Consider the following 27,166-nt stretch of genomic DNA (forward strand, 5'->3'; position numbering starts at 1 on the left):
AAACGAAATAGAGGTTTACCAAATGCTTCCACAAGTACTCCCTTTAAGAGCTCTTCTCAAACTTACTCAAATATGTAAGAAGTGGACTAAGTGGCATCCTACATCAAGGATTTTGACAGACTTACAGTACTTACAGTTCTCTTCAGGTATTTCTTTCTATCTTGCACTTTGCAATTTTATTTTAACAGTTATGTTCTTATTTTGTCATCAGGCAAAATAAATTTAAAAAAGACCAGGGGAAAAAAACCTTCACTCTATTAATTATTCTCTATGTCTTTGACCTCACCTGCCTCATACCGAGGTTACCCATCATGATGTGGGAAGGTAGAAGGCACATCTATTAACAGATAAGTTAAACAGGGGCAAGCTGCTGTTTGTTCTGTCGCAGTTTAATAAGCACAAAGGTAAAAGGTGGAAGACAGTGTTGCTTTTGCAACATTTTCTTCCTGCTGAAAATTGAAAATATCAAAGAAATCGCAAAAACCGTGTAGGAATGAGCTGTGCTAAGAATTGAGGCAGTGAGTAAAAAGACTGATCTTGTAGAAAAGGAATAAACTGTCTTATGTCTTCAGAGTACAGTGGCAGTAAGTTTTATGCATTCTAGGTAGAACAGAGCATTTGAATGGAAGAAAGCAGTGGAGGATGCTGAGGCAGTAGTAGAATAGGCTGGAAAGTAGCATACTGAATAGTGAAATTCTTTACAAAAATACTTACATTTTAGATCTAGTGACTTCACATGAAAATATCTAAATTCCTTCCTAATGAGATAACATGTCAATGGTTGTAGTGTACAGATGGTGCAGTTTATTTACTAATTATATTTTTTACATCAGTTGGCAGTAAGATTTTAGTGGTGCCTAAGTATGCATCTTCAATGTCTCTTTCTGGGCTTCTGTGCTGGAACTGTGGCTGCTTTGAACTGATTCAACTGCCGTTTTCTTTAAAACCTTATAGTGTGGCTGTAAAAATAAATACTCTGTAGCCAAAATCAAGAAGGACCATGTTACCGTAATTTATATTGCAATTTAATTGTAAGGGGATGAATTTGAAGCATTCAATGAAATCAAAGTTTGAAATAAAAATATCATAATAATATGTATTATTATAAGCCACTTCTCTCTATGAAGTGAACTCCAATCAGAGATCACAATGTAATAAAGGGACAGCTGTCACATCCAGCTTTCTTGCATGCCTGTTTGGATTTAATTTTAATTATTTTTTGTCAATTCTTGAATAACCAGTCTGTTACTTGAGAGTTATCCTCTGCGTTGCTTAATGTTTGTATGTAATCTCATGCCAAAATATTTCATGCCTACTCTTTCACCACTTCACATGTCTGTGCAGAACAGATTCTGATCTATACAGGTAATGTGCAGAGTGAAGTTTGGCTGAAAGCACATCTGGACATTATATACTCCACACAGTGATAAGTTGTAGGTTAATTCCTCAGTGAAAGAAGTAGATAGTGGCAACTGATATGGTGTTCGCTTTCAAACACTTTGCTGAACAAGGGACTTGAATTTAAAATGCAGCAAACAGACCTGCCGTGGGGTTTGTTACTTACTCTTTGTTGGTATCTTCTTCATCAAATAAAGTTCTGTCTTTGGCAGCAATGCTGTCAAAAACAGTAGGATCCCACAGCAAGAGGGGTACTTCAGCTGTGGTAGAGTTCCTGACCCTTGTTGGCTTTGAACTGTATTGGAATGTATGCGTTCATGCCTTACGAGTTTGTGTTAGTGCTTAAAAGTTCTTTGAGGTCCTTTTTGAAACACTATAAAGGATGTTTGGTGCATGAGGGACCAAGCACTGCAACAACTTCAAAATGCAGCCTGAAGCTCTGAGTGTGAAGACAGCATTCATCTGTTAGGGAGAGCTGTCACTGCTGGCAATTTTTATCACTATTTTTCTGTCACTCTCCAGTATTTCCTGTTTGAGACTTGGACATACTCCTTTGTACAACACCCACAATCCTTCCTTCTTTGTTATTCCTTACTTTCCTCTTCCACTGGGAAAAAAATGGACATACAGTTTGTGCATGCAGTTAATTCACCATTTACTTTAATCTTTGCAAACAGAATGCATTCATTTAAATACTCAATTTTCTAAGTCCTGAAACTACCTGTAGTTATTTTTAACCTAGTTTGCTCAGGAAAGATGTTCCAGCAATCATTTTTCACTAACCACCTACTGTTAGTAACTTCAGAAGCTTTACATTGATCACAGACTTAAGGTAGGGCACAGAACTCAGTTTGAAATCCACAGTTTCATGAAGGCAGACAGGCAGGTTAGAAGGGAGAGAATCCAGTTACCAGGTCAGCCTGCTGTATGAGGTCAGCTCTTACTGCTTGGAAGTAAGGATGCACATGGAAGAGGCTTCACAAAGACAACAGTTGTGGAGAAAGAGCCATCAGCATGGGGACACCAATGGGTACCAGGTGTCTTATCCAAAAATGCCAGTCCAAACCAAGACACCCTTCATTTGCCTTTGTTGCTGCTCCTCATGACTACTTCCTGGTTCTTCTTCTACATACTCTTCTCAGGAGAGCACCTCCAAATTGCAAGCATAAACACTGCACAATAATGAACTGACCTTTCTGTTTGCCCAGGGACATTGCTTCTGCACCTCTTTCTGTGGTCTTTGACTGCTGGCTCTTGTCTTCCTTGTGCACCCAGTCCCTCCTTTTATCTCAGCAGGACAAGCCAAATCACATTGTCCTGGATTCAACTGACACCACCCTGGGTGCATGTCACCAAACCCTCTTACCTCTGACAAAGCATTATGGAATAGCTCTCTGGGTTTTTTAAGAGTATATAAATAGAAGCAGAGCTAGACTCCATAGTAGGTGTGGAGCATTGTGAACACATTACAGAAATAGGGTGGTGCAATTAGTGGTCTGAAAGCTGAAAATACACCTTTCAAGGTAAACTGATTGCATCAATTTTATCTCAAAGCATAGAGTTTGTTACTTGGCCAAAAACTGAAGTCAGCAGGAAATTTATTTTTTTTCAGTTGTGTCCTTTTATTCTTTCAACAGCAGAATTAACACTGTGCTGCCATGTTACCTAGTGGTGGGTAAAAAAAAGAGTTTCAGTGCAGGCCATGAGAAAACACTGGAGTTGGCTGCATGAATTATGATACAGTAAATTCAGTTTCTCACAATCTTCTGATTCCGTGGTGTGAAAGAATGGAAGAAGCGTAGTTTGATTTGACTTGATTTCTCAGGCTTCTTTACTTTTTGGCTTGCTTTTTTATGTTAGGTAGATTAACTCTTGACAGTTTGCTGAAGGGAAACTGTTGCTGTGTGTGGTGTGTGGAGCATGGCCTGCAGCATGGCACATGTTCAGGAGTGAAACTGTTTGGAAATGGCACTTTCAGCATAGATGCTCACAGCAGGAATATTGCTTTTGATGTATCTTCAGTCTTGATGATGAACAGAAGTTAGTAAAGCTGCTTTTCTCAGTAGTCTGCTGGTCTTTTGGAAAAGGATATGCTGACATGTCCAAAAGACAGATAGGCACCTGCTTTCCAATATGTGGGCACCTTTTATATACTGACTTAGTGTGCTGCTGCTTCAGCTTTAGTTTTACACTTGCTACTCTGTTGCTCTGCTTACTGTTCTAGCAATTAAATAATAGGGTGGCTATTAGAGTTCATTTCCAGCTATTCAGAGAAATACAGTACATACTCAAACTAGTTTAAGATTTTTTTTTTAAACCAGTAAAGTGAATTTCTATTTTGTTTAAGCAGATACTGAAATCCTCTGTGTCTCATTTGTATTGTTAATGAATTTCAGGGCTTTTTATACTACATCACATTACTGAAAATAGATCTGAAATATTTAAAAGTACAATGTACATATATTTTTAGCAGTGAAAAGTAATTTTCTGACATAATAGCCAAAATAAAGCACCATGAAGCTATTAGTAGTAAATTGAATTTTTTGGTCACTGACAAGCTGGAAAAAAGCAAAGCCAAACAACAAACGCATACTCATTAGTCATTCAGTTTAGCAGCACAGAAGCAGCAGTCAGCCAGGGTGTGCATTTTTCTGTCTGCTTCAATTGCACACTTCATTTATTTGGACATGGCATAGGCGGCTTTCTGTGTCACAGGGCATCACTGCACGATTAGCAAGTTGCGCCCCAGGGCAGCTGGGACGCTTTGCTGGGGCAGATGTTCTTTTCAGCTTATTCAGTGGCCATTGTGGGGTTGTTTACTGTTGTCATAGCTACCCTCCATTTCCATAGCAGCAGAGCTGCTGTGTGTGGAACAAGTGAATATAGTTATAAAAGGATCATATTTTGTTCTGTCTCTATAACTTACCATCTGTCAACTGTTAGTGATGGATTCAGAAACCAATTTAACAGCAGCCAAACGATGATTTTTGCTTATATTAAAGTAACAATGGATAAGGATGGAAATAAGTTGATGCTGCAGTGAAATGCTAGTTCCTTTTTTTTTTTCCCCTAATTGTAGCAGTTTGGCTTCCAACACTTTCTCAGACATCACTGAAATGCTTACCAACAAACCAAAATTGACTGAGCAGTATCTTCCGCATTTGCCTAGGCATCGGTGTCCCATACACTTTTCCACTCGCCTGTCAGCTTATCCTTGATGTGTTGCTTCCAAATTGTGACATTGCATCTGCTTTCACGGATCTTTTGTAACAAAACCTAAATACTCTCCACAGAATTAAGCAGCAAGTTCATGAGGCTAACAGCGAAGCTGTCGTGCGCACACACAGCCTTGGTTTGGTGACGTTCATCACTGTGCTTAATAGTAGCAATGGGATCACATGCAAGTTTGGGGGTAAATTCAATGTGTGGTCAACGAGGCCTCTGAATAATGAACCTTTTCACTGAAGAGATTTGATTGAACCTATAGTTTAGCAGTTGGGGCAAGAAGATTAGCCCAGTTGTAAATAATGTATTTATTGGTTGATTTTTCCAGATCCTGACATTGATGCTGCCACTGCCATGATGCTTTTGAATACTCCCCCTGAGATACAAGCAGGTTGTGAGTAGATATTTCTATAGCATATAGCAACATAGACGTGTAAAGTTACTATTCTCTTTTGTAAGTATACAGCATACCAGATAAAAAGAAGAATTTAATGAAGAAATTTAACTTCCCTTGTAGATCCTTACACTTCCTTGACCCTCACATGAGTATAATTTTGTGGTTCCTGTTCCATTCTTTGTTACATGAATAATAATAATCCATGATAGCTAATGTAAAAGAGGGTTTATTGTTATTCATGGCATACACATCATTGACTAACATACTCTCATCCATACTGATAGAAGGACCTGGGGTAACAGCCAGGAGAAAAGCAGGGAGAGAAAGAGAGCAAGAGAATGAAGTGTACATGGCATATGGTTTTGTTTTCATTTTGTTTTGATTTGACTCCCGTCATGTGAGTTACCACAGCCATCTGGATACTTTCCATTCACTTGGGCACTGTTTCAGCTCCTTCCCTGCACACATCCTGCCTGTTCCTCTTTTTTGCTATGTCTGATGCAAAGCAGTAGGCAGGCTCCAGGGAGCAAGGAAAGGTCTCATTTCCTGCCAGTACTGTCCTCCTTATTCTGTGACCAAACCTGAGGTTTTGATGCTATGTATTAACAGCACTGGAGGGTCCTAGGCCCCCACTGTACTGGGCTGTGCAGATAATGCAGGAATCATCTCACCCTACAGAGCTTGCAGTGAAGGTATTAGAGGAATTAATAGAGAAATACAGCTGCACAAAAGCAGGGAGTACAAGAAAACAAACAGCACTGGTCAGCAAGCACAGTAGTAATGCCAAGTGACAGGCAGCTCTAAAAAATAAAAGCAGAAGTTAAAGTAGAAGCCATTATCAAGTCTGTCTAGCATCCCTTCTATTGTTCTAGCTCAGGCAACCAAATCTAAATTCCGGGGGAAGCCTTGATTTGCACTTTGATACTCTGCCTGGGGAAGAGAGTCAGTTGCCATCAAAGCATTTCCTGTGCAGCTGAAGAAAGCTATTGTCAGCCTGCTTTGTGACCCTGCCAGAGAAATACCTCTTGAGAAGCTCCTCTTGGGGGAGAGCGGGATGTACCAAGAAACTGTCCATTCTGGTAAGAGAGAAGAGTGGTCCTTGTCTTCCTCTCCTAAACACTCTTCAGGGACTGTACACCAGGCTAGCAATCCCAGCTATGTGTAAGTAACAAAAAAAGAGAAAGATTATCATTGCTTATAGTGGGAGACTGAAAGGAGAGATCTGCAAAGGATCAAAAAATGCAGTAAGTCAGACTGGTGGGGCAGAGAATTGGGGAAAAGAAATTGGTGAGAAGGAAAATGTAGGGGTAAAAGGGTATATGAGAAGGGGAAGGAGACATAAATCAGTATGTGCACAGAAAAGGATAGAGAAAACACCAAATAATCTGAGCTCCTGGATGAACTGGAGAGCAAGAGAACACTGCAGTCAGCAAAGGGAGGAGATCCATAATAAGCTGCATGTACTAAACATGCTGCACATTTTTATCACATGTACATGTTTGCTAGCATTGTAGGTGTTAGTGTGGAAATTATTTGGAGACTTGATTACTGACATTTCAGAGAGATCATATTGTGCAGGTTGGCAAATGGCTTACTGCTATTTTAAATTGCAGAGATCATTCTGCAGAAGGAAATTCTAGGCTTCTACGAGTTTGGCATATGTCTCCCCCTGTGTCACCTTCACGGTGGGCTCTTGTGTCAGGATGTCAAAAGAGAGAGAGATGAGAGCGGAAAGGTGGCTCTTCAGTCACACTGCTTCCTCCTTGATGTCTGCAAATATCAAGGCCTTCCTCTGTGCCTTTAAGCTGAAATGCAGAGTCTGCTCAGAAATTGATGAGTACTTCCAGATGTTGGGTAGAATTGGCTATTGCCAAGAGGAAAGTGCAGAAGATTTTATTGTAACCTCGGAGGTCCTTTAATTTCCAAAGGAGAAATATTACTGTGCGCCTGTGTATGGATACCTGAGGAGCTAAATCAGCCTGTCCTGTGAACTGCAGTTGAGTCTTATTTACCCACCATATTAAGAAAATCTTAAGCAACTTAGTTACTACTGTACATTAAGAAATAATTGCATGAAAAATCACATTTAAAATCAGTTTTCAAGTAAAAGGCTATAAAAATTTCATCACAATGCTTGGCATCATCTAGAAGCTCACAGTTTATTCTCTGCTCTGTCAGTGACTATGGTGGTCTGTAAATCAAGCTGTGAATGATCAGGCTAGTAAGCATGCTAATGTTGTTTGATGGCTTGAAGATTTAGTTATGTTTGTCATATTAGACTGTGGTGTCAAATGTGCTTAAGCCATGGGGGCTGCAGAATGCCCTGTCTTCTGAAGATAAACTTGTCAGGAAGTGATCTGAAGAGAGACACAGTTAACAGTTTGGCCAGAGGTGTTCATACCTGACTGCAAACACCCTTTCAGTCTGAATGTCTGACTTAGTGTGCCAATTACTTCCACAACAAAGATGGTCTGATGAAGGCAGAACCTGAGTCATTTCACAGTATAACACCTTGACAAATCAACAAGTTTAAACTCCAGTCTATTAAGGCCTTTGCCTGTCCTACAAGCATTTAACCATTGTCGTGAAATATAGATACCTCAAAAGCAGATGGTGACAGAGTCTGGATTCATGTTTGTTTGGATGGTTATGTGTGTTGGCTTTTGACTTTGAAGGCGTCTTCTTGGATTAAAAGCTACCTTCTGAGGCAATGTGGATGATAAAAGCTTTACGATGAAGTTAGCTACAGCCATCATTCAAAGTCTTATTAAAATCTATTCTTTTAATATAGTCTGTCAGAAAGTCTCTAGGCAGCATTAGAAAATCCAGAGTAAACTACTCCTTCCTCATAACAGATTGATCAGTTAGCTTTACAGTTTTAAATGGCCATTTAAAATTCCATACCCGATGTGAAGCTGCTAACAACCACACATGAATTTTAAAATGACCTTTTGCTTTTATATGAAATCTTGAAATGGTGTCTGGTCTGGCACAAATATTTCTTACCATTTACCCCATTCACACTATGCTTTCGTTTCTGTGCACAAAAGAATGGTAGAAGACTAAAACACTGTTACTGTGATTGTTTTGTGTCTGGATAGGTTTTACTTTATAGATTCATTAAATTGATTGTTGACATTGTCATTAAAGGTTAGGAATAATTAAATTATAGCTGATGTGTTGACATCAGAAATCTGCAGTGTTTTCACAGCCCAGGTGTTCCAGGTAGAAGTTCAAAGTAGCCAGCTTTATGCAAGACTACCAAAATAGACAATACACCTGGCACCAAGACTAAAGCATGAAGGATACTGTTGATATCCTAAGGAAGGCAATGCTACGGAGCACAGTTTTAAATTTGTTTTCCCTTATTTTAGGTGAGTCTGTTTATTTCATCAAGTTTTGTATGGTTTGATTATGTTTAGAAAGAAACAGCAACTGAAATGCTTGCTATCTTCAGTAGTAGCTATCACAAGTTACAAGTACTTTGGATGTCATTAGTAGCCAGTACATGAATATTAATTCAAAAATAGGTGACTTGCACTGAAGACTGTGTTTCAGCCTGCAGGGAACTGGGTTTGGGCTGGGCCGTCTTGGGCAAGTTCTATCAGTTTTCTGGGCATGTATTCCCTGATGCAAATCTGATTTACAGAGGGGACAGAGCAAAAAGAGATGGTGAACAAATGATAAAGCTCAATTTAGAAGTCACTGCTACTAGCTCCTTGGTTAGTTTTGTACATCTTTATTAAAAGGTTTTCAATACTTCAGTTCTTCCTAGTGTTGCCAGCTGTCACTACAATGTAGCATTCTAGACTCTTTAAGAATGCCGTGTCCTGGGCATCTCATGCAGTTTTTCCAAACCATTGTGGGTTTGCCATTAATAAAATGGAGATTAGTTTTCGTGGGTTTGCAGTGTGTTTGGACTTCCTCAAGTCACTGTAAGCATTTTAAGTAGCAATACCTTCTTAATAGTGAGATCATTCTGAACTTGGAACCATTAGCTCTTCAGGAAGGGCCAGAAGAGAGTGTGTATAGTGTACTGCTGCTACTGCTAGTGAAACAGTGCTGTGGTCAAGCTGATCATACTGGCAATCCTGATTTACTTCAGGAAGCTGTCAGTGATGTCATACTCAGTGATGTCATACATAGCTTCAAATTCATGAGTAGTGCTTTGCCTGTTGAACAGCAATGTAAGCACATTGCACAAGCTGAAGTTTAATACAGCAAACAGTGCTTCCAGAAAGGGTTTGGGCAGAAACCAGAAAACTGGTTAGCTCTGAACACTCATCTTTGGTTCCACAATTCACCCAGGTTAGCTGGAAAGTGGTGGCATTCAGGAGACTTTGCAACACTGATTTTCTGGAAGGTGGTTCCTTACAGAAGACTGAAGTTCTGTGGTAAAGATGTTTGGGAAAGTAGTGAGCATGGAGTTTCGCTGGCTGCTTCTTAAAAATAAAAGACTTTCCAAGAATGAGATTAACATTTCCCTAGTTGGAAATCTTTATGAATCTTTGTCTCAAAGCATATATATATAAACGCCAGGATATATTTTACATTTGATGGGAGAAGTTATTCCCTAAAGAGATAGCTACTAATACTCTGCCTCTATGCTTCTAAAATTGTACCCCAATGAAATTTGCTTTCTAAGCTAATGTAAGGGGATTGTATGTGTGGAAGATGTATTTACAGGAATCAAGAAAAAAAATACAAAATTGCCTTAATAACAGACATTAGTACTCCAAACAGGATCAAATAGAACATGCTGTTTTCTTGAACATGTTTTATTGTATATGAAACCTGGTAATATTCTATTTGTACAGCTTGTGGAAAAGTCACTTATTAGGCAGCTTCCAGCCTAACTTTTTATATTAGAAAATGATAAATCACTGACAGTAAAATTTTCTTAAAGCTATTTTTGCTGACAGTTCTGTATCAAGTGAAAATTGGGGGGAAAAATAACTTTTTCATAGGGTTGAAACTTTCTGTAGCAGTTACTGGGATTTTGGGGGAGAATGGCATCCTCAGCTTCTAATTTAGAGGATTTTTTTTTTCACTTCAGTGTTTCAGTATTCAGTAATTAAAGTGGGGAAATAGAATCAGAAAGAAAATTTACATTTTTAAATAGTTTCTAACAGTTGTGTACAGGGCGATGTTAGGTTGTGACTGGACTTGATGATCATAAGGTCTTTTCCAACCAAATGATTCTATGATACTTCTTTATTCTTACTCCTCATGTTTTGATTTAGCGGCATGGTTTAGTTTGTGATTGAGCAGTTCCAGTATTATCAAAATGAGGAATTGCTGTTCCATGGTTTTCTACTTGTACAAAAAACAACTCAGGAGATTGAATTATTTTTATTAAATGTCCTTAGACATGGTATGAATGTCATAGGATTATCAGGATATACTTCCCTCCTCCCCACTCAGATTTTCATTTAGAGTAAGTGGCTTGTTGGATGCATCCTTGATTTCTAGTTTTAGGACTACAGACTATGGAATATAAGAGCTGCAAAACTGTCCTTGAGCAGTAAAACAGGAGTTAGGTAGGTGGCATCAAATTTATGCCTGAGATAAGAGAGTTGAAGTGAATAAAGTTACACATTTGGTAGGTAACATTTGCTTTTGGCAAATTCTAACGTCCCATCAATTATACATCATTAGCAATTCCCTATTTTCCATTCTTGTAGCCTGAGAGAAAGTCTTCTGTTAAACACTGTCCTGGAAGAGAAATGGGCAGAAAAAAACTGACAGATAATAGCAGAAATTCAGTTCTCATGTCTGCAGTGGTTTCTTCTGTGCTACAAGAGATGGCTCAGGAAAAAGAGCCCTGAGATAAATGCATGTGCCACTAGAGGACAAAAGAGGCAGAGAACCAGTTTGTCCCTTCAGAATACCTTCATGCTCTGACATTCCAGTTTTTAAAGTTCATTTTCAGTAAATACTGTTCAACCTTTCTCAGTCTAAATATTGGCTACCTTGAGCTAGACAGTTTAATGAAGTGTATGCTTGTTTCCCTGATGACATGAAGAACATGCTTGTTACCTCTTCCTTTTTAATTTCCTTGATTCTCAGCAGATCACTCACAATGCTTACAGTTTAACTTCCACATGCCAACATTTAACCAGCAAGTTGATTTCCTTATTTAGTAAGCTGTTGGGGTGTCAGTGTGCCTGGTGACTGTATTCATCAAGTATTTCCTCCTTCTTTCCATTTCAATTTTGTCAGATTGCTGTGTTGCATGTTAGACAATCAAATCTTCACAGAGGGACCCAGTCTAACATGGTTTTGATTGTTATGAGGTCTTGGATGAGATAGCTCACATGGAAGGGGGAAATTCGCTTCACTTGCCTGTGCACTTAGACGTAAGAGATTATGGATGCAATCTGCTGAGGAATGTGATGAAAGAAGTCCATAGTTTGGGTTATTCTACTCAGCTAATGTATGTGCAAGACCATGCTCCTCCAGAGGCTTGAGTACAAGCTACAAAAGAACACTGGATTTTTGAGGGCTTCTGTTGGATCCTTTTAAAACTAAATGTGGTGTATTGGTAGATTCAGATTATAGTATGTTCTCCTACATGACATTCACTTTCTTGTCTGTTAAATCATAATGTATACATTTGATACAAAAGATTTATTTTTTTCCCTCTTGGAGAATGTCAGAGATGCCATCTTGATTTTTGACATTGGATGCATTGCTGCTCTCTGCTGTTAGCTGGTTGACACTTTTGAAATACCAGTGGATCCTGCTCCAGCTATGAAATTCTACCCAAGCAGTACAAGATCCAAAAAATAATTTTCCTGTTCATGCACCAGGTTAGGAGAAGATTCTCTGTACATGACTTAATTACTTCAGAGGGACTATTTCCTGGGTTTAAGCTTCCTGAGAGCAGAATGAGATGCAGTGCTTCTTTGAAAGTACAGCAGTGATGAAAGCTGAAAGGAGAATAATGATTTTGTTGTTTCAGACTCTTTGCATTTCACTGGAACATTTTACAAAAGATGAAACGTTTATGGAAGAGATGCACAGATCCTTTTGCACGGTTTGCTGGAGCTGAGTTTCTCAGACATGGCACTTGCATAGAAAAGGTGCAAATGATATTTCACACTTTCACCCAGGAGCGGGGAACCATGTAACCTGCCTCTACTGTTGGTTATAGAAGCATTAGAAAAAAGGAAGAATCTGGACTCTAAGGTGTTAGTCCACACTGGCACTGATTGATGGTAGGGCTTAGAGTAAATTTCCTTAGCTCCACAACTTCAGTCTTCAATCTAAAATATAAACACCTCAAAGCATGGTTTTGTAGGGCATAAATATAACTTTGGAATAAAAGCATCATGTATTTTCTAGTAAATAATCCACAACCCTTCAAAAGTACCAACATGTGAAAGTAATTCCTTGGTTAATAAGCAAATATCCTCATACCTCCTGCACAAAGGCAAGAAAAGTGTATTACCAGTTTGTATACATAGACTTTTTAAAAATAATTACTGTCATTTTGGTAGGGGAAGGATGAGTGTTGATGCTTTAATTGCTGCAAGTAGAGATGCATGAACAACGCATCTGGATTAAGTAGGGATCAGTCTTAAAATGGTGCCTTAGCTAGATGGGTAAATAGAAATTAATACCTTTTACCTTTGAATGATTTTGATCCCAGTTTTCATTTTAGGTTAGAATGCTATAGAAGCTAATTAACAAGCAAGTTGTGGTGGGTTGTTTTGGTGTGTTTTTCATTATGGTTCCAGATATTTACTGAATATATACTGCATCATCCAGTGTCCTTCAGTTGGTCCCTTGCATACAACCTTTCTGTTTGTCTGTCTGCATAACTTAACTAGTGATGTGTAGTGGTACTACTGCATCATAATTCAGAGTTTAGGGAAACAATAAAAATCATTAGCAGTTATACTGCTGCTTCAAGCTGAAACAGTTACTGAATTCTGAATGGTGATTTCAATGTACAGAGCTGTGGTGTACTTCACAGAAAATCATAGAATCATAGTTAAGGTCTCCTCTGGCATGAGGAGTCCAGACATAAATGAAGTGAATTTCATAGGCAGTAGATCCCAAGTTGTATCCTTCGGGACATTTTAAGAGGACAGCTGACTTATTTTCTTCTTCTCTTTTTTTCTTTTTTATTTTTTAATGGTGGGGTGGAAGGAACAACAGCATGTTCCTGAATAGCATGCCATGACTTGCAAACCTGCAAAAGGTCATCAAGGAAGATGAAGGGTGTGTTCCAGTGAGGATGCCAACATACAGAATTCTAAGCTACAACACTTTGCAGTGTATTTTACATATATATAGGAAACTTGGGGAAGGTAAAGAAGGAAAGATATGAGATACTCTTTTTAGAGAAGTTAATGAGGAAGTGAAGAGAATATCTTTTAAAGAAGCAGTGAGAGTTGTCCATAAGGAAGAAAGAGAGAGGAGGAAAGGAGGAGGGATAAGGTAGGCATCAGCTAACTACCAACAAACTAGGATAATGAGGTAACCATAGTAGGAAGAGTCTGGGCATCAAGGAGCCTGTTGCTCTTCATCTGCAACAGAACTTTAAGTGTGCTTACTTTGTAGGTTTACATCTGTGTGTATTTATACAACATCCGTAGCTAACTGATGTGGTTCTGTGTGTATGCATATGTGTTTAATTTCAATGTAAAACTGGTTTTGTCAGAGTAAAGAGAAAATTCACAGATATTTCTTGGTAGAAACTAGTTCATTTCTTTTAACACAACTTTGTTAATGTGGAGAAACTGTACTTTGCATTGCAGTACAAAGTGTCCCTCTTGAAAGCCTGTTGGAAAAACCATTCCCACTGGAAATTGTCTTTTTGTCAATCTTTTGATACTTAGCAGGTGTATCTACTGCTTTGAATTCACCTTTTATCTGTGCGTTTAGGTTAGCCATAACTTTGAGCAGACAGCTGGAATTTGGGCAAGTAAAGGTCATGCTGATGAAACAAATATAGTAAGACATTGATTGATTTCCTGTAATCTAGTGCTGGGGGGAAAATAGACAGTGTAGTGATGTATAAATAGAAGAAAAAATATTTTTGAATTATTTTGGTCATTGAAAGCTATCTCTAGTTGTTGTAATTTTAGCCATTTGAGCCTGTACTTGAACACTTAAGTGAAGTGACTTGTTCTTTAGAGGGGCCCAAAAGCAAAAGTGGGTATAATGCAGTGGCAGGATTTGATTAGGGGGGCGATGTGCTATCGTCAGTAGGAAAAAATATTATTTTCTCAACACTAATCTGTGTGGTCTGGAGTAATGCAAGGTGAGCATCAGGATAGCAGGAAGGGAGGTGTGAATCTAGCTTGGTGTTGATAGGAAGTTGAAATGTACCTTCAGCAGTTTAGAAATAATGTAGTTCTGAGTCTCTATTTCTCTGCCTTAGAATACACTAACATTTCTGGGTGTGAGCATCTGGGCATGTAAAGGTATGTTGTTTCTTAGGCTGAAGGGTTTTTTTAGTTTTCCTGTAATTTGTTTAAACATAAAAATCTGTAGGTGTATGCAAAGTGATGTGGTTTAAATTTCTCTGAGGTATAATAGCTGTATGTTTAAAAATAATACATCCAGAGTAATGATGACCATTCTGGGTTTGGACATTCCTCATCAGGAGAAGTTACAGTATGAATGATGACATAAAGAAAAAGAGAGTGCATTGACTAGCTGTGGACATTAAAAAAGCAAGTTCAGGTGGAGGCTATTGGAGGTTATTGTTCCAAACTGAGGGGATGGAATAGCTGTGTAAACATAAGTTTTAAGTTGTAAGTGCCTAGGATAAGAAATGCCTTCAGTAGTCCTGCACCCCACAGTGGAGGAGGAAAATGCTAAAGAACTGTTAAGGACAGACTTCTTTGGTGGTGCCTTAGTAGTGCTTCCTCTGCTACTCCTTCAGCTGGTTGCCCTAGGCTGAGCAGCGTACAGTAATATGCCTGAATAGAAAATAAGCATTTGGGTGTAGGTTAAAATCTTGCTGTCCAGAGCTGCAGGGTTTGATATACAGCCCAGCTGAAAGGCCTCAGTGAAATCTCTCATCTCTAGTCGCCACTACCTGTGCAGTTCAGTGTCAGTGGCATCAGCACTCCACATTGGACAGGGAAGACTTGGCTGTGACTCAGCTGTGTGCTGGAGAAGCATGACTGCTATCAGTCTGGGTGACAGAGGTCATCACTGGCAATAGAGCTGTGCTAATTAGTGGTATGGAGCCAAAGCCTTTTTAGCTTCTTTCCCTTACTAGTAAATCCATATTTGTCGTTAATGTTTTATTTTGCAGGATACAGAGGTCAAGAAATTGCTGCTTAGGAAGTACACTGGATGATAAAAGGCTAAACCAATGTTTTTGGTGTGCAGTGCTTGTATTCTGTTCACCTGTAAAGAGTTGTCGTTTCTTACTGTAGATGACATTGTTATGTCAATGCTTGTAGCTTGGCTCTTAAGCACATGCATTCCCAGCAGAACAGTGGTTACAAAAGTGATTTGCTTGTACAAAGAATGGTCTGCAGCAACCTAGGTCAGGCAGTGGCTTCCACAAGCCATGTTATCATTGGTTGCTGTTAAATTTTTGCCATGAAAATAGCATTGGAAATAGCATGGCATCCATAAGAGGTGAGGCTGCAATGTTCATGGTAAGCAGTATGCTACAAAAGCCTCTCTAAATTCACTGAACAGCTTCAGTTCCACATTTTGCTCCTTCATTTTTCTAACTTTTCAGAAAAGGAAAAATGTTCTCTTTTTTCTCTTTTTTTTTTTTCATCTTTTTTAGTTCCTGCAGGAGTGATACAAAATGGAGCTCGAGTTCTGAGTAGAGGAATATTTCCTGGAGCCAGGCCATTGCCAATCAACCCTATAGGAAGCATGGCTGTTGCTGTAAGGTAAGGGTGGCTCATTGTGGCACCTTTGTGAAATAAATCAGTATTTTACAGAGAATGTAAAAGTATATGTAAGCTCTGGTCAGCAGATCTTTACTGCTTGCTAATACTTCTGCAGTTCTAAATTGAATAAAATCCTGCCACCTAAAATTCTTGGGTTGTCGTTATTTGCAGGACAGTCATGGCATGTCTGTCTGCTGCACACTGATTCATAAAAAGCAGGTTATAGTGAGAACCGACTTCAGTGACCTTTTTTCCTAAGTGCAAATGCTTTTTCATGCTCCCTCGCTTTCCAGAAAACCATTTCCTATGTTAAACACCAGTGACAATATCAACATGTTAAAATAAATTCTGAAAGATATCTAAACGTAAAATTGTTACTTTGTTATTAATTTAGGTCTTTCTGAGGTAATTTCTTTCACTACAGGTTCTATTTCAAGGTTATACAAAAATATTCAAGGGTAAAATGTTGTTTGAAGATATTCAGGTTTTTCAGAAAGCAGGGCAGTAAGAGACATCTAGTGATGGCACTAAGAACTGTGGTTTGGTGGTTTGCTGTATTTAAAGCAGTGATGGTTTATTGGGGGAAGAACAGTTTGCCTCTGGTGTAGCTCCATTTTCCATCAGTCCAATAGTTTAGTTTAGTTAAGCGTGCTGCCAGTGCTCTTCTCTTTCAGAACTTTCAGTATTTGCAAAAGTCATTTCAGCCCAGGTAGTTGGGTGTTCCGGGTGGGGTTTCATAATCGGCACTGATCTGACTTTACTGAGCTCTTCCAGTTGCACCCTCGGATCTCAGTAAATGGCTGCAAGGTAGTGAAATAAAGTATCTTACAGCTACTTACTCTGCTACTATTTACTTGGGATTTTTTTTTCCCCAATTGCTCTTTATTTTTTATCCCTTTTAGAATCAGTGTCTAACTCTTTGAGTGCAGTATTTCAAGAGAAAGAGAGAACCTATGACATTCGTGCACTCTTGATGCTTAAAATGCATGGAGAGGAAGACACTAATTGCAGTAAAATCTGTTATTTTTTGGGCAGCTCTTTCAGATGGTTTTCATATTTGCTACACTGAAGGGACGCAACCCCAAGGATCATCCTCTGAAAGTCTGCAGAGTTCCTCTGCATCTTTCTTTACTACGGTCTGGTCTTGCTAGCACTGAAAGTCAGCTGTTTTCAGTTTGCCACTGGCTTTAGCCAGGACTTAGATTTTGCTCCAGTGGGAATTACAGAATTGTGGGGCTACTGGATCATTAATTATACATAATTTTAATGAGGTGTCCAAGCTACATGGAAGGACATAGTAGTCTTGAATATTCTTTCTTGAGTTTATCTGCATTTAATGCTCAGACAGTTTTTCATAATCAGGGTTGAGAACTGGTTTTCTTTGCAGGCTACTTGAAAACAACTTCTTCAAAATTGCTGTGCTATAAGGCTGTATATAGTTAAATTTCACATATTTTCCAAGGACTACTACTCATTACTTTTTCCAGCAGGAAGAATAGGGTCTTTACAAGCTACCTGCTATTATAGAATTGGGAAATTAGGGATTTTAGCCATCCCTTGCTTACGTTCTTTTTGCTGTGTCTCAGAGAAAAGCATTCGTAATTAGCTAATGCAGACATTTCTAATTCTTTTTTTTCTCTAATACTGCCTAAGGCAGGAAAGGAAATGGCTGCTATGAATATATTCCTGGTCTGCATGAAGCCTCCTCATATTTAAAGGTTCTCCTTATAATTATTGAAGAAAGGGCAGCAGGGGCGCAGAAGGGGCTTTGAAAGCTTTTGAGAAGTTAGGGGACTCTGCAATAGAACCAGGTCAGCAGGCAATTTTGTCTTGTTTCTCTCATTGAGAATAAGATTCAGAATTTCTAATTGGGAAGGTCAGTCTGGATGCATGATCCCTCTTGGATCATCTGATCCTCTCAAAACTGGATTCTTCTGTTATCAGTTACTGTAGAAATGACAGCCTGTCTCTAGATGCTTACTCCTTTCTCAGATACAGGACTAAGTAGGGCCTGTCATGTTGAGCTTCCATGGCATCTTGTAACTTCTGCTTATCATGTGCAGCAGGGGGAATTTACCACAGCATCTTTGCAGCCACCTTCTGTTGCTGTTAAGAGTAGGAGTACTGCTCACACAGACCTGTCATTCCTGCATAGAGGGAGATACTCCAGTCAGGCTGGCGGGGCTGGTTCAGGTGCAGGAAGTTTGATTTCCCCTTCCAGCTTTCACCAGCAGAGAGGTCTGCTGGGCAGCTACACGAGATGGTGCAGTCTCCTATTAAAAGTTATTTGCAGAAATTAGGTGCCTCTGCCTATACATTGAGAAGCCAGGCAGCCTCTTTACAAGAGTTTTTACTCAAATGTGTATTTTCTTGGGAAAGGTTCGTTAGGTGCTCAAAATGAAAGGCCTAAGCCCACTAAAAGGGTGGGTTTCATCATTCACATAAGAGGCCTGTATTTTGAGGTTTTGTGGTAGTGGATGCTTGCATAATAAATAAAACCTCTTAACTGGCTTTCTTTAGTTACTATATAGAGGAATGAGATGCAGGTTCTTCTGCAAGGTGCTGGTCTTCTTTTGGCACTTCTTTGATATCTGAGCTGTCTATTTAATTTTATGTTTATTTTCTAAATATTTTAATGGTCTTTGGTTTTGTTGCCCCCCAAACTGCACACGAGTAACTTGCAGTGTGTTGTCATGTTGTGCCATTGTTGTCAAAACAGAGTAACAGAAAGCTTGGCCTGGGTTTATATATGCAGTTGTAATTTAGTGGAGTGTTTTGACTAACCTGTTACTGAGAAAGGAGGCCAAAACCATAAAAGTGGGCTAAGATGATGAAATCTGTGATTTCTGATGTGTTAGCTCCATCAGTTGGAAAGTTTATTGTGCTATTGTTCTTTTAAGAGTGTGATTGAATGTATTGGTACATTTTGTTGCTGCACAATGTATTGCCGTGTTGCTGTTCCCATGTACTTACATGTAATTATTTTTTATATATAAAGTGCAATTGAATTAAGTAGTTTGGATTTTATAAAACCCTACTGAGAAGCATTTAACAAACACAAGAAATCCACCACTTTCCATGAATAAAAAACAGCAGTTGAGGGAAGCATCATTATGTTGTAGCACATTTGGCTTAAATTGCACAAACAGGCCTTGCGTTCCAAGCTAATCTACAAATGGCAAAGCCATCCCACACTATTTTTATTTCGAAAATCACCCTCTGGTGTTAAATCTCCACAGCAGAGTATAATTGAATGTGTTTTGACAGTAGCTTTTTATTTACTTTATTTATACCACTTTTAGCTTGTTTACCATCTATATTTTCCCTGTTGTGGCTGACAAGTTTAAGGCCCACCTGAAGACAGCAGGGGAAAACAATGCTTCAAAGCTGCACAGCGTGTAGTATGTCTCTAACATGAGATCCATCATACACATTTTTCGTAGACCATATCCCCATACAGTTTCCTGAGAGAATCTAAAAGCAAATGCAGTGGTAGTCTGGATGTATATAAAATGCTGACTTAACAAAGGTATTAAATGGAAGCAAGCAAAGCCAGTAGAGCCCTACATATATAGCAAGGAGTTGGTTGTGCTTTGAAGGTGAGCCCTTGCTCTTACTATGTGTATCTATTGGAAAATACCTTTTAAATGTTTAATTAGGAGGACATACATGTCCACTTCAGTAGGCATGGTCTCTACCAAAGTGGCCAATGCATCTGTTAACTTTGAAGAAGCTTTATCATGTATGATCACCTTCCACATGAGTAAGATGTTGCCAGTTACACTGAACTTTTTGAAAGAGCACAGTCTTGGAAGCTGACATATTAGAGCTGTTTGAGATACGATTTCAGTACATCTTCAGATGTACTGAAAGCAGACATCTTCTATCAGGATGTTTGTAGTTTCTTTGGATTTCTCTATTGCATGAGCGGTTTGTGTCAGTGTCCACGTTCTGATGCAGTACAGCAGACCTACTGAGCCTAAGCCTCATCTGCCTGAAGTGGGCAAATCCACTGAGGCGAGATTGATGAAATTTCACTCCACAGAGAGTCTCACCTGCTGTGTGGCCTTTTAAGCTGATCCAGTTCATCTAAAGATGTTTCGTAAAATATCCTTGGTAATTTTTATGTATTAGGCCTTCTTTTTCCTCTGCCCCAAATGTTCAGTGCTACAGAGGCCATTGAACAGTCTTCAGACGGGCTCTTAGGGAATCCAGGGATTATGAAGCTCTGGTCTTGAGTGCATTTTGTACTGTGTAGGCTATGCTTCCTCATCTCCTTGGCCAGACTACGGTGCTGTTAGTCCTGGCCATCTGGGCCTAATGGTCTGTTTTGTGACCTTTTCTGATGAGAAGACCAGGTGAAAACCCCATCCTGTAACACTAGCCAGGAAATGCATGTGAGATGGAGGTGAAAAAGAGAGGTGAAGAGTTTGCAGTTCATGGGAAGCCTTAGGAACTGAGTAAAACCTTTCGGATTTGGGAAGAGATAAGGAGAGCCAGTCCTAGTAAAGATGCTTTGGCCAGATTTGCCATTTTTTTGGTCAATGCATCAGAAATGTCAGGATGAAGGATAGCATAGATTGTTTTGCTTAACTGCCTTTTTTGGCTTCTGTTTCCTCAGAAAGAATCTTAGCTAGTTGAAAACCTCAGCAAAACTTCTTTATGTGCTGCTTATGCCAAGGTAGTAACTTAAATTACTTTTGGTAGTATTTGTTAAAAATACAAGGTTGTTATTTATTGTTATTTTCACTTTATAGGATAATTATTAGATTATTCCTTAGGCCTAGCTTTCATTATGGTGACTTAATATCTCATGCTGGCTTTATTTTTGCTTATTTTTTCCTCCCTTGAAGCAGCTGTTCAAGCAGTGATTAAATAAACCAAATATAAGTAACATGTGCAGCATAGATTCCAAAGCATGAGTTAAATTATGCTTACATTATCAGTAAATTAGTGTTTTTACTCAAGTAAAGGAACTGGTGGGTACTTCCTTTAATAAATTCTTAACTGTATATTATTAATTTTCTTGCTTAGCACTGGCACAATCAGCTTTACAAAGCTCAAATCATCCTGGTTGTATTATATTCCCCTTTATACCTGTAACAAGCAGGGTAAGATATCCTTGAGACCTGAAGGAATCTTTAAATGAAAAAATAACTGGCTGAATTGTTACTGATGGTGCTCTTTCTGCTGGCAGTTCATGACCCACATTTATTGTGGTCCTTTGGATACAATTATGCTGTGAAGTACCTTTTAAGAGCTTCTATCAATAATGTAACCAACTTGGTTTTGACTTTTAACTCAGTAACACCTGACAGAATCTCATCATAAAGCAAGTGAGCACCACTTCCTTTTCATACGATTGCTCATCCTCATGTCTGCTGGTACATAGTGGTTTTCAGTAACAAAGTGGTTTTGTGTTCAACTGCCTGTAGCTAGAAGTCCTGAATTTCCTTTTGAAATGGTGTTACCTGTATAGTAAAAAAGTGCTGTGGGTTTTTTTGGTTCGTTGGTTTGGTTTAGTTTTGGGGGTTTTTAGCAAACCTGAAACCTGTCAAAATCCATAAACCCAACCTACCTGTACTGCTTTCTATCTTTTAACTGGATGTTTCCAATTATATACCAAAGCTGTCACCTATAGGTACACAATAGCTGTCATCCAGAAGGATCAGAGATAGGTAAGGCGATATTTAAAGTCCACATAGGTTTGCTTTTTTCATCAAAGGAATATACCTGTCTCTAGTGTGGAATACAGTAAGTATTTTTCAGCAAGATTTTTTGCAATTTTGCAAACAGAGTGTGATGATGTATCTTTTTTTTTTTTTTTAAGCTAGTAGAGAAATATAAGGAAGATACATCTGTGTTTGGTGAAATGACAGACTTACTTTTGTCACATCTTGAGGAAGACTTCTTTGAAAGGCAGAGGCACTAAAGTGTGCAAAGGACGTTATTTCCTTACTGACTTGAGCTTCTGTGAGTCCCATCTGACTCCTGACAGCGTTAGTAGCAGAACTCCCATTCATTAACAACGGGAATGGAGTCAGGCTTAGTTAGCTCTGCAGTGCTTGAAGGTTGTGACATTGTGCTACAGACAAATTGAAATATTTCAAGAAGAATCTGTGCATGCTACTGCTGTGTAACTGCAGATATGATCACTCAAACTCAAAAAGTAAATTTTCTCTAGAAGACTGTCACATGGGCTTTCCTGAAAGGGCAAGCCACTGCTGTAAAGTGTGTGAAAATAGGTTTCTAGAAATTTTGAAATAAAGTTCCAAACAAAAAAAAAAAAACAACCACCAAACTAAGGTATTACTTGAAATACATTTCCCCTCACTGTTAAATGAGAACAGAGTTCTTAAATAACTTTTCTTCCCCTCTGTAATTGAAAAATCATCCAAACACCAGAGCAAGCACTTGTTTTAAAAATCTACTGTAGTTTAAGTAACAAATCAGAACCATGAGCAAAAATAGATTCAGTTGTCCCCTGAAAGCTAGGAGTGCTCTGTCCACTGATGATCTAGATTGAACTAAGTGGATCAGAGAGTCATTTCTGAGCAAGTATGTGAGTGTTTAAGAACAATATAAAGCTTTAGAATATCCCACAAGTGCATGCAGAATGCAAATGAGTTCAGTATTAGTTTATTCAACTCTTATTTATCTCCTAATATCAAGTGATTTGTTATATCTTATGTTTGAGCTATTGCATATCAAAATAAAAATCAGATTAATTTACTTTCAGGGTTCATGACTTTTGATCTTGAGAATATCCTAAAACACTCTGCCTGTATAACTCATTTCTGTGGATGTCCTTTGATAATTCTCTCCTTGACCTGATTTCTCTTCCCTTTTTTGTGTCCCCAAGCAGAACTGGTTGGAAATCTTTCAAAATGTAAGTGAAAACCAAGTATTTTTCTGAGATGCAAATACTATCCCATTTCCTGACCAGTTCCACCATAGATACCTTTCTTCTGAAGTGTACTGGTGTTTCCTTACCTCTTTTTTTTTTTTTTCCAGTGGTTTCTTTTTGTACTTTTCTGTGGACTTCTGTTTTTCTTTATCATTATCCCTATTTGCAGTTTCTCCCTATGGGATGCTTACCCTATAACAGTACACCTTGTCCCTGGGCGTTACGTTTCATTCTTTGTTCATTACTTCTTTGAAAGGATTGTGATCTAAAGTCCCATGAACAGAGCTTTTGGATCCAAATTATAGCCCCTTCATGGAAAAGCAAACATGAGAGACTCAAGAGTGGGGCAAATCAGGGATGTCTTTTTGGCATATGGTTGCTCTGCTCCGTGGAACTGTAGCTCTCCATTTTATTAACAGTCTTAGTACAAACTAAAAAATAGGAGTATCTCTAATAAACATGAAAATGGGCATCTTGATTTAAACCCTGTGCATTAGAAGTTTTGTTCACTAATAACCTAGTCAATAGGAATCTCATTTGAGTTCCCATCAATTCTGTCCAGCGTTTATTTCCTTGGAGTGAGAATTTATTCCTATTTCTTAATGGAAAATTAGTAGCATGTGATTTTTCTTGAGCCACAGTGCTATGACTATTAGCTGTCTAGTAAAATCAAATAACTTTAATTTTATGCTAATTTATGATAATTTTAGCATCTTTAAATGTAAATTTACCCTAAAAATGAAGAATCTGTCACTTAAAATGCATCACATGCCTCCTTGTAATGACTGATCTTAAGGAGTTGGTTATAAATTCACCTTACAACTAGTTTAGTATGGATGATTTCTTCTTTTAAGCATTTGGCATCCTGTAATGGCAACCCCTGCAGTGTCAAGCCATCACAAGAGTAAATGCAGCTGACTTGCTGCACAATCATGAATGACATTGCATTTAGTTATTAATAATTGAAGAAGCTTTGTATATTCCTTTTGGGTTCTGTATATAATTTATGGATCATAAAGCTACTCGAAAATCTAGGGGAAAATAATTTTGTTGACAGGAGGCTTTATTTGCTAATAGCTGGGCCTTCTATTACATACATATCTTTGAAAATACTGTAAATAAAAATGTTTGGAATGACTGATTAATTTGCTGCCTTCTAACCATTGTCTTGTCACTGGTTCACAAAAGCCTGTTTCTTATTCCAGCAAGAGCATTTAGATGAATAGGAACTGTGGAATGGTATACCATTCTTATATTTTCCATCTTTCAGGCTTTTCTTTCAGAAATGGATAATGCTCTACTGTTTCTATAAAGAAACCAGGCATGAGGGCCATTCCCTGGAACCTAAAACACTTCTCTGTTTTTTGAGTAGAAGAGCAGTAATACTCCGGACTTGCCACTGTGCCATTCCACTTAAGAAATACCTGTGCTCAGTGCATGCGTTTAAGAAAAACCTTTAATCTAATATTGCACTGTGCGAGTGCAAAAGCACCCTAGTGGTAGCCTGAAGATGGCAAAGGTAGATTTTAAAGTAGTTTATTGTGTGATAGTTGAAACAGTCTTGCTTGGAAGATTTTTTTTTTAACTGATATAGGGGTTCAAGGCTGGTGGACTGGCAGGTGACTATGACGATATCTTTACTCAGTGATGAGCATAGTGTCCTTTTTTTTCAGCAGGAATTAAGCACTACACAGAGTCAGTCCCTTCTTCAACAGATTTGCAAGCTTTGTGTTCTGTGTTGTAAAGTCAGTTGGCAATGCTCTAATACTTTCCAGTGCAGGAAGGAACAGTGTTGCTTTGTAACTACATCGTGCTGCAGTAGTTCCACAGCACCAGGTGCAGTAAAACTGAAGTGGAAAATGACAACTTCTAGAGCAAAACCAGATGTCTTTTTGTTTTTAAACATGTTGTATTCTTTTGTTGGCAACTAGCAGCTTTAGATTGTAGTGCTTTTAAGGTTATTCAAAAACTGAACACAATCATATTCGACATGGGGGTCTATACTTAGTTGCTGCTGCTGTTGGAAGGAGCAACTCGATTACTGTGTCCAGTTCTGGGCTCCTCTATTTAAGAAGGACATTGAGATACTTGAACATGTCCAGAGAAGGGCAATGAGGCTGGTGAGAGGTCTCGAACACAAAGCCTACAAGGAGAGGCTGAAGGAGCTGGGATTGTTTAGCCTGGAGAAGAGCAGGCTCAGGGGTGACCTCATTGCTGTCTACAACTACCTGAAGGGAGGTTGTAGCCAGGAGGGGTTTGGTCTCTTCTCCCAGGCAACCAGCACCAGAACAAGAGGACACAGTCTCAAGCTGCGCCAGGGGAGGTTTAGGCTCGAGGTGAGGAGAAAGTTCTTCACAGAGAGAGTTGTTAGCCGTTGGAATGTACTGCCAGGGAGGTGGAGGAGTCACCATCCCTGGAGGTGTTCAAGAGGGGATTGGAAGTGGCACTTGGTGACATGGTTTAGTGGTCATGAGGTCTTGGATGACAGGTTGGACTTTGATGATCCTTGAGGTCTTTTCCAACCTTATTGATTCCATGATTCTCTGTGAGTCCTTAAATGGAAGTTGTGCTATTTCGAGGTGAAACATCCCCTACCCTTAGACGACTAGGGCTGGAGAAGAGTCATTGAAAGGAGGCAAAGAACTACTCCAAAAAGCTAGTGTCTCTTACCCACATTTTCCAGAGTATCATTTTACATGGAGGAGAAAGTTCTTCACGGAGAGAGTTGTTAACCGTTGGAATGTGCTGGCCAGGGAGGTGGTGGAGTCTCCATCCCTGGAGGTGTTCAAGAGGGGACTGGACATGACACTTGGTGACATGGTTTAGTAGTCATGAGGTCTTGGGTGACAGGTGAGGTCTTTTCCAACCTTATTGATTCTGTGAAATGGGGAGAGGATATTTAGGCAACTTTATCAGAGTACTAACCAGTAGAACAAAAATGTGTGTTTTTTTCTTTCTAACTTTTTTTGCAAGGTATTTCAAACGTAAATCAAGACTGTTCAGACATCATTGATTTATAACCATCCCCTACTTGCTCTTGTCTCTTGTGCCATTACTTGTCTTTTGGCTTGTTTTACACATGGGGTCCAATCCTCAAACATTGTCAATCTTTGGAAACAGCTTGCATGGACATTACATTGATAGTCCTAATTTTAGATTGTCTGTTAGTTGGCTTTTGCAGTGAAGTAGGATCACATCTCTATGGCTTCTAAGACTGATCTGGTTTGTTTTTATAGGAATGGAGTAACAAACTGCCGGATGCGGACAGAAAGTGAGCAGTGCTGTGGCTCTCCAGTTGTTAGTGGTGACCCAAAGGAGGATCACAACTATAGCAGTGCCAAATCTTCCAACCACAGGAGCACATCACCTGCTAGCGACTCCATTTCCTCTTCATCTGCTGACGACCAGTATGAATTTGCAACTAAAGGTAGCCAAGACAGCAGTGAAGGAAGTGAAGTTAGCTTCCAGAGCCACGAGAGCCATAGTGAAACAGAGGAGGAGGACAAAAGGCAAAATCGGAAGGAGACCAAGGATTCTTTAGCTGACAGTGGGTACGCATCCCAGCATAAGAAAAGGCAACATTTAATGAAGGCGAAAAAAGTACCAAGTGACACACTGCCTCTTAAAAAGAGACGTACAGAAAAGCCCCCTGAGAGTGATGATGAGGAGATGAAAGAAGCAGCAGGATCTCTCCTGCATTTAGCAGGAATTCGATCCTGTTTGAATAACATCACCAATCGGACGGCAAAGGGGCAGAAAGAGCAAAAGGAAACCACAAAAAATTAGAACAAATCAATGATTTGTTTGAACTTAAAAAGTTTTGTTTCAGCACGTCAGGTGAATTCTAATGATTTGTGGCAATATCAGCAACTTATTCCTTTTTTGGTTTTCTTTCTATTTGATTTTCTTTTGTTTCTTTTTTTTTGTTACTTTTTTTTCTTTTTTTTTTTTTTTTGGACCCTTAAGATTTTTATTTTTAAAGGAGATTGAAGCCATAGAACTCATACTGACATTCAGCTAATTTACAAAAGCTTTTCATTACCTGAAGACAAAAAGCTAACAGAAAAAAAAAAATCGCCATTGCTTTCTCCAGCTTGTCAAAAATGCATGGTTGAATACACAGTGACATCAACAATAATGTTTGGGACTAAAATTTGGCACTTTGAAATCTCTCTTTTACTAGAAGAGCTGTGCAGAATTGGGTAGTCGTTCAGGCCTGGCCCTTAAGAAATTGTATTTATGGTTGGGTTAGAAGTGAATGTGAATAAAAGAGGTTTGGGGGAAAGAGGAGGCATGTACTTCTCAACACCAAACCAAGATCTAGTGGCACTTGGATACTTTGTGCCATAAAAGTCTTTGGAG

The 27,166-nt window shown here is 38.9% G+C and overlaps 1 protein-coding gene across 2 annotated transcripts in view; it reads left to right on the forward strand.

Moving 5' to 3' along the window:
• The window catches only part of FOXN3 (forkhead box N3), a 121,173-nt gene extending 94,583 nt beyond the window's left edge, over positions 1–26,590 (forward strand). Inside the window, exons 4-6 of one of the 2 annotated variants that reach the window (XM_054398494.1) lie at positions 4,952–5,017; positions 15,789–15,897; positions 26,041–26,590. In XM_054398494.1, coding sequence (XP_054254469.1) covers positions 4,952–5,017; positions 15,789–15,897; positions 26,041–26,590 — 725 coding nt within the window. The remainder of the gene's footprint in view (positions 1–4,951; positions 5,018–15,788; positions 15,898–26,040) is intronic. The other variant, XM_054398495.1, reaches the window with a different exon arrangement.
• Positions 26,591–27,166: the final 576 nt, after the last annotated feature.

The sequence above is a fragment of the Indicator indicator genome, unplaced genomic scaffold, assembly GCF_027791375.1.
Source record: "Indicator indicator isolate 239-I01 unplaced genomic scaffold, UM_Iind_1.1 iindUn_scaffold_60, whole genome shotgun sequence".
Classification (NCBI taxonomy): Eukaryota; Metazoa; Chordata; class Aves; order Piciformes; family Indicatoridae; genus Indicator; species Indicator indicator.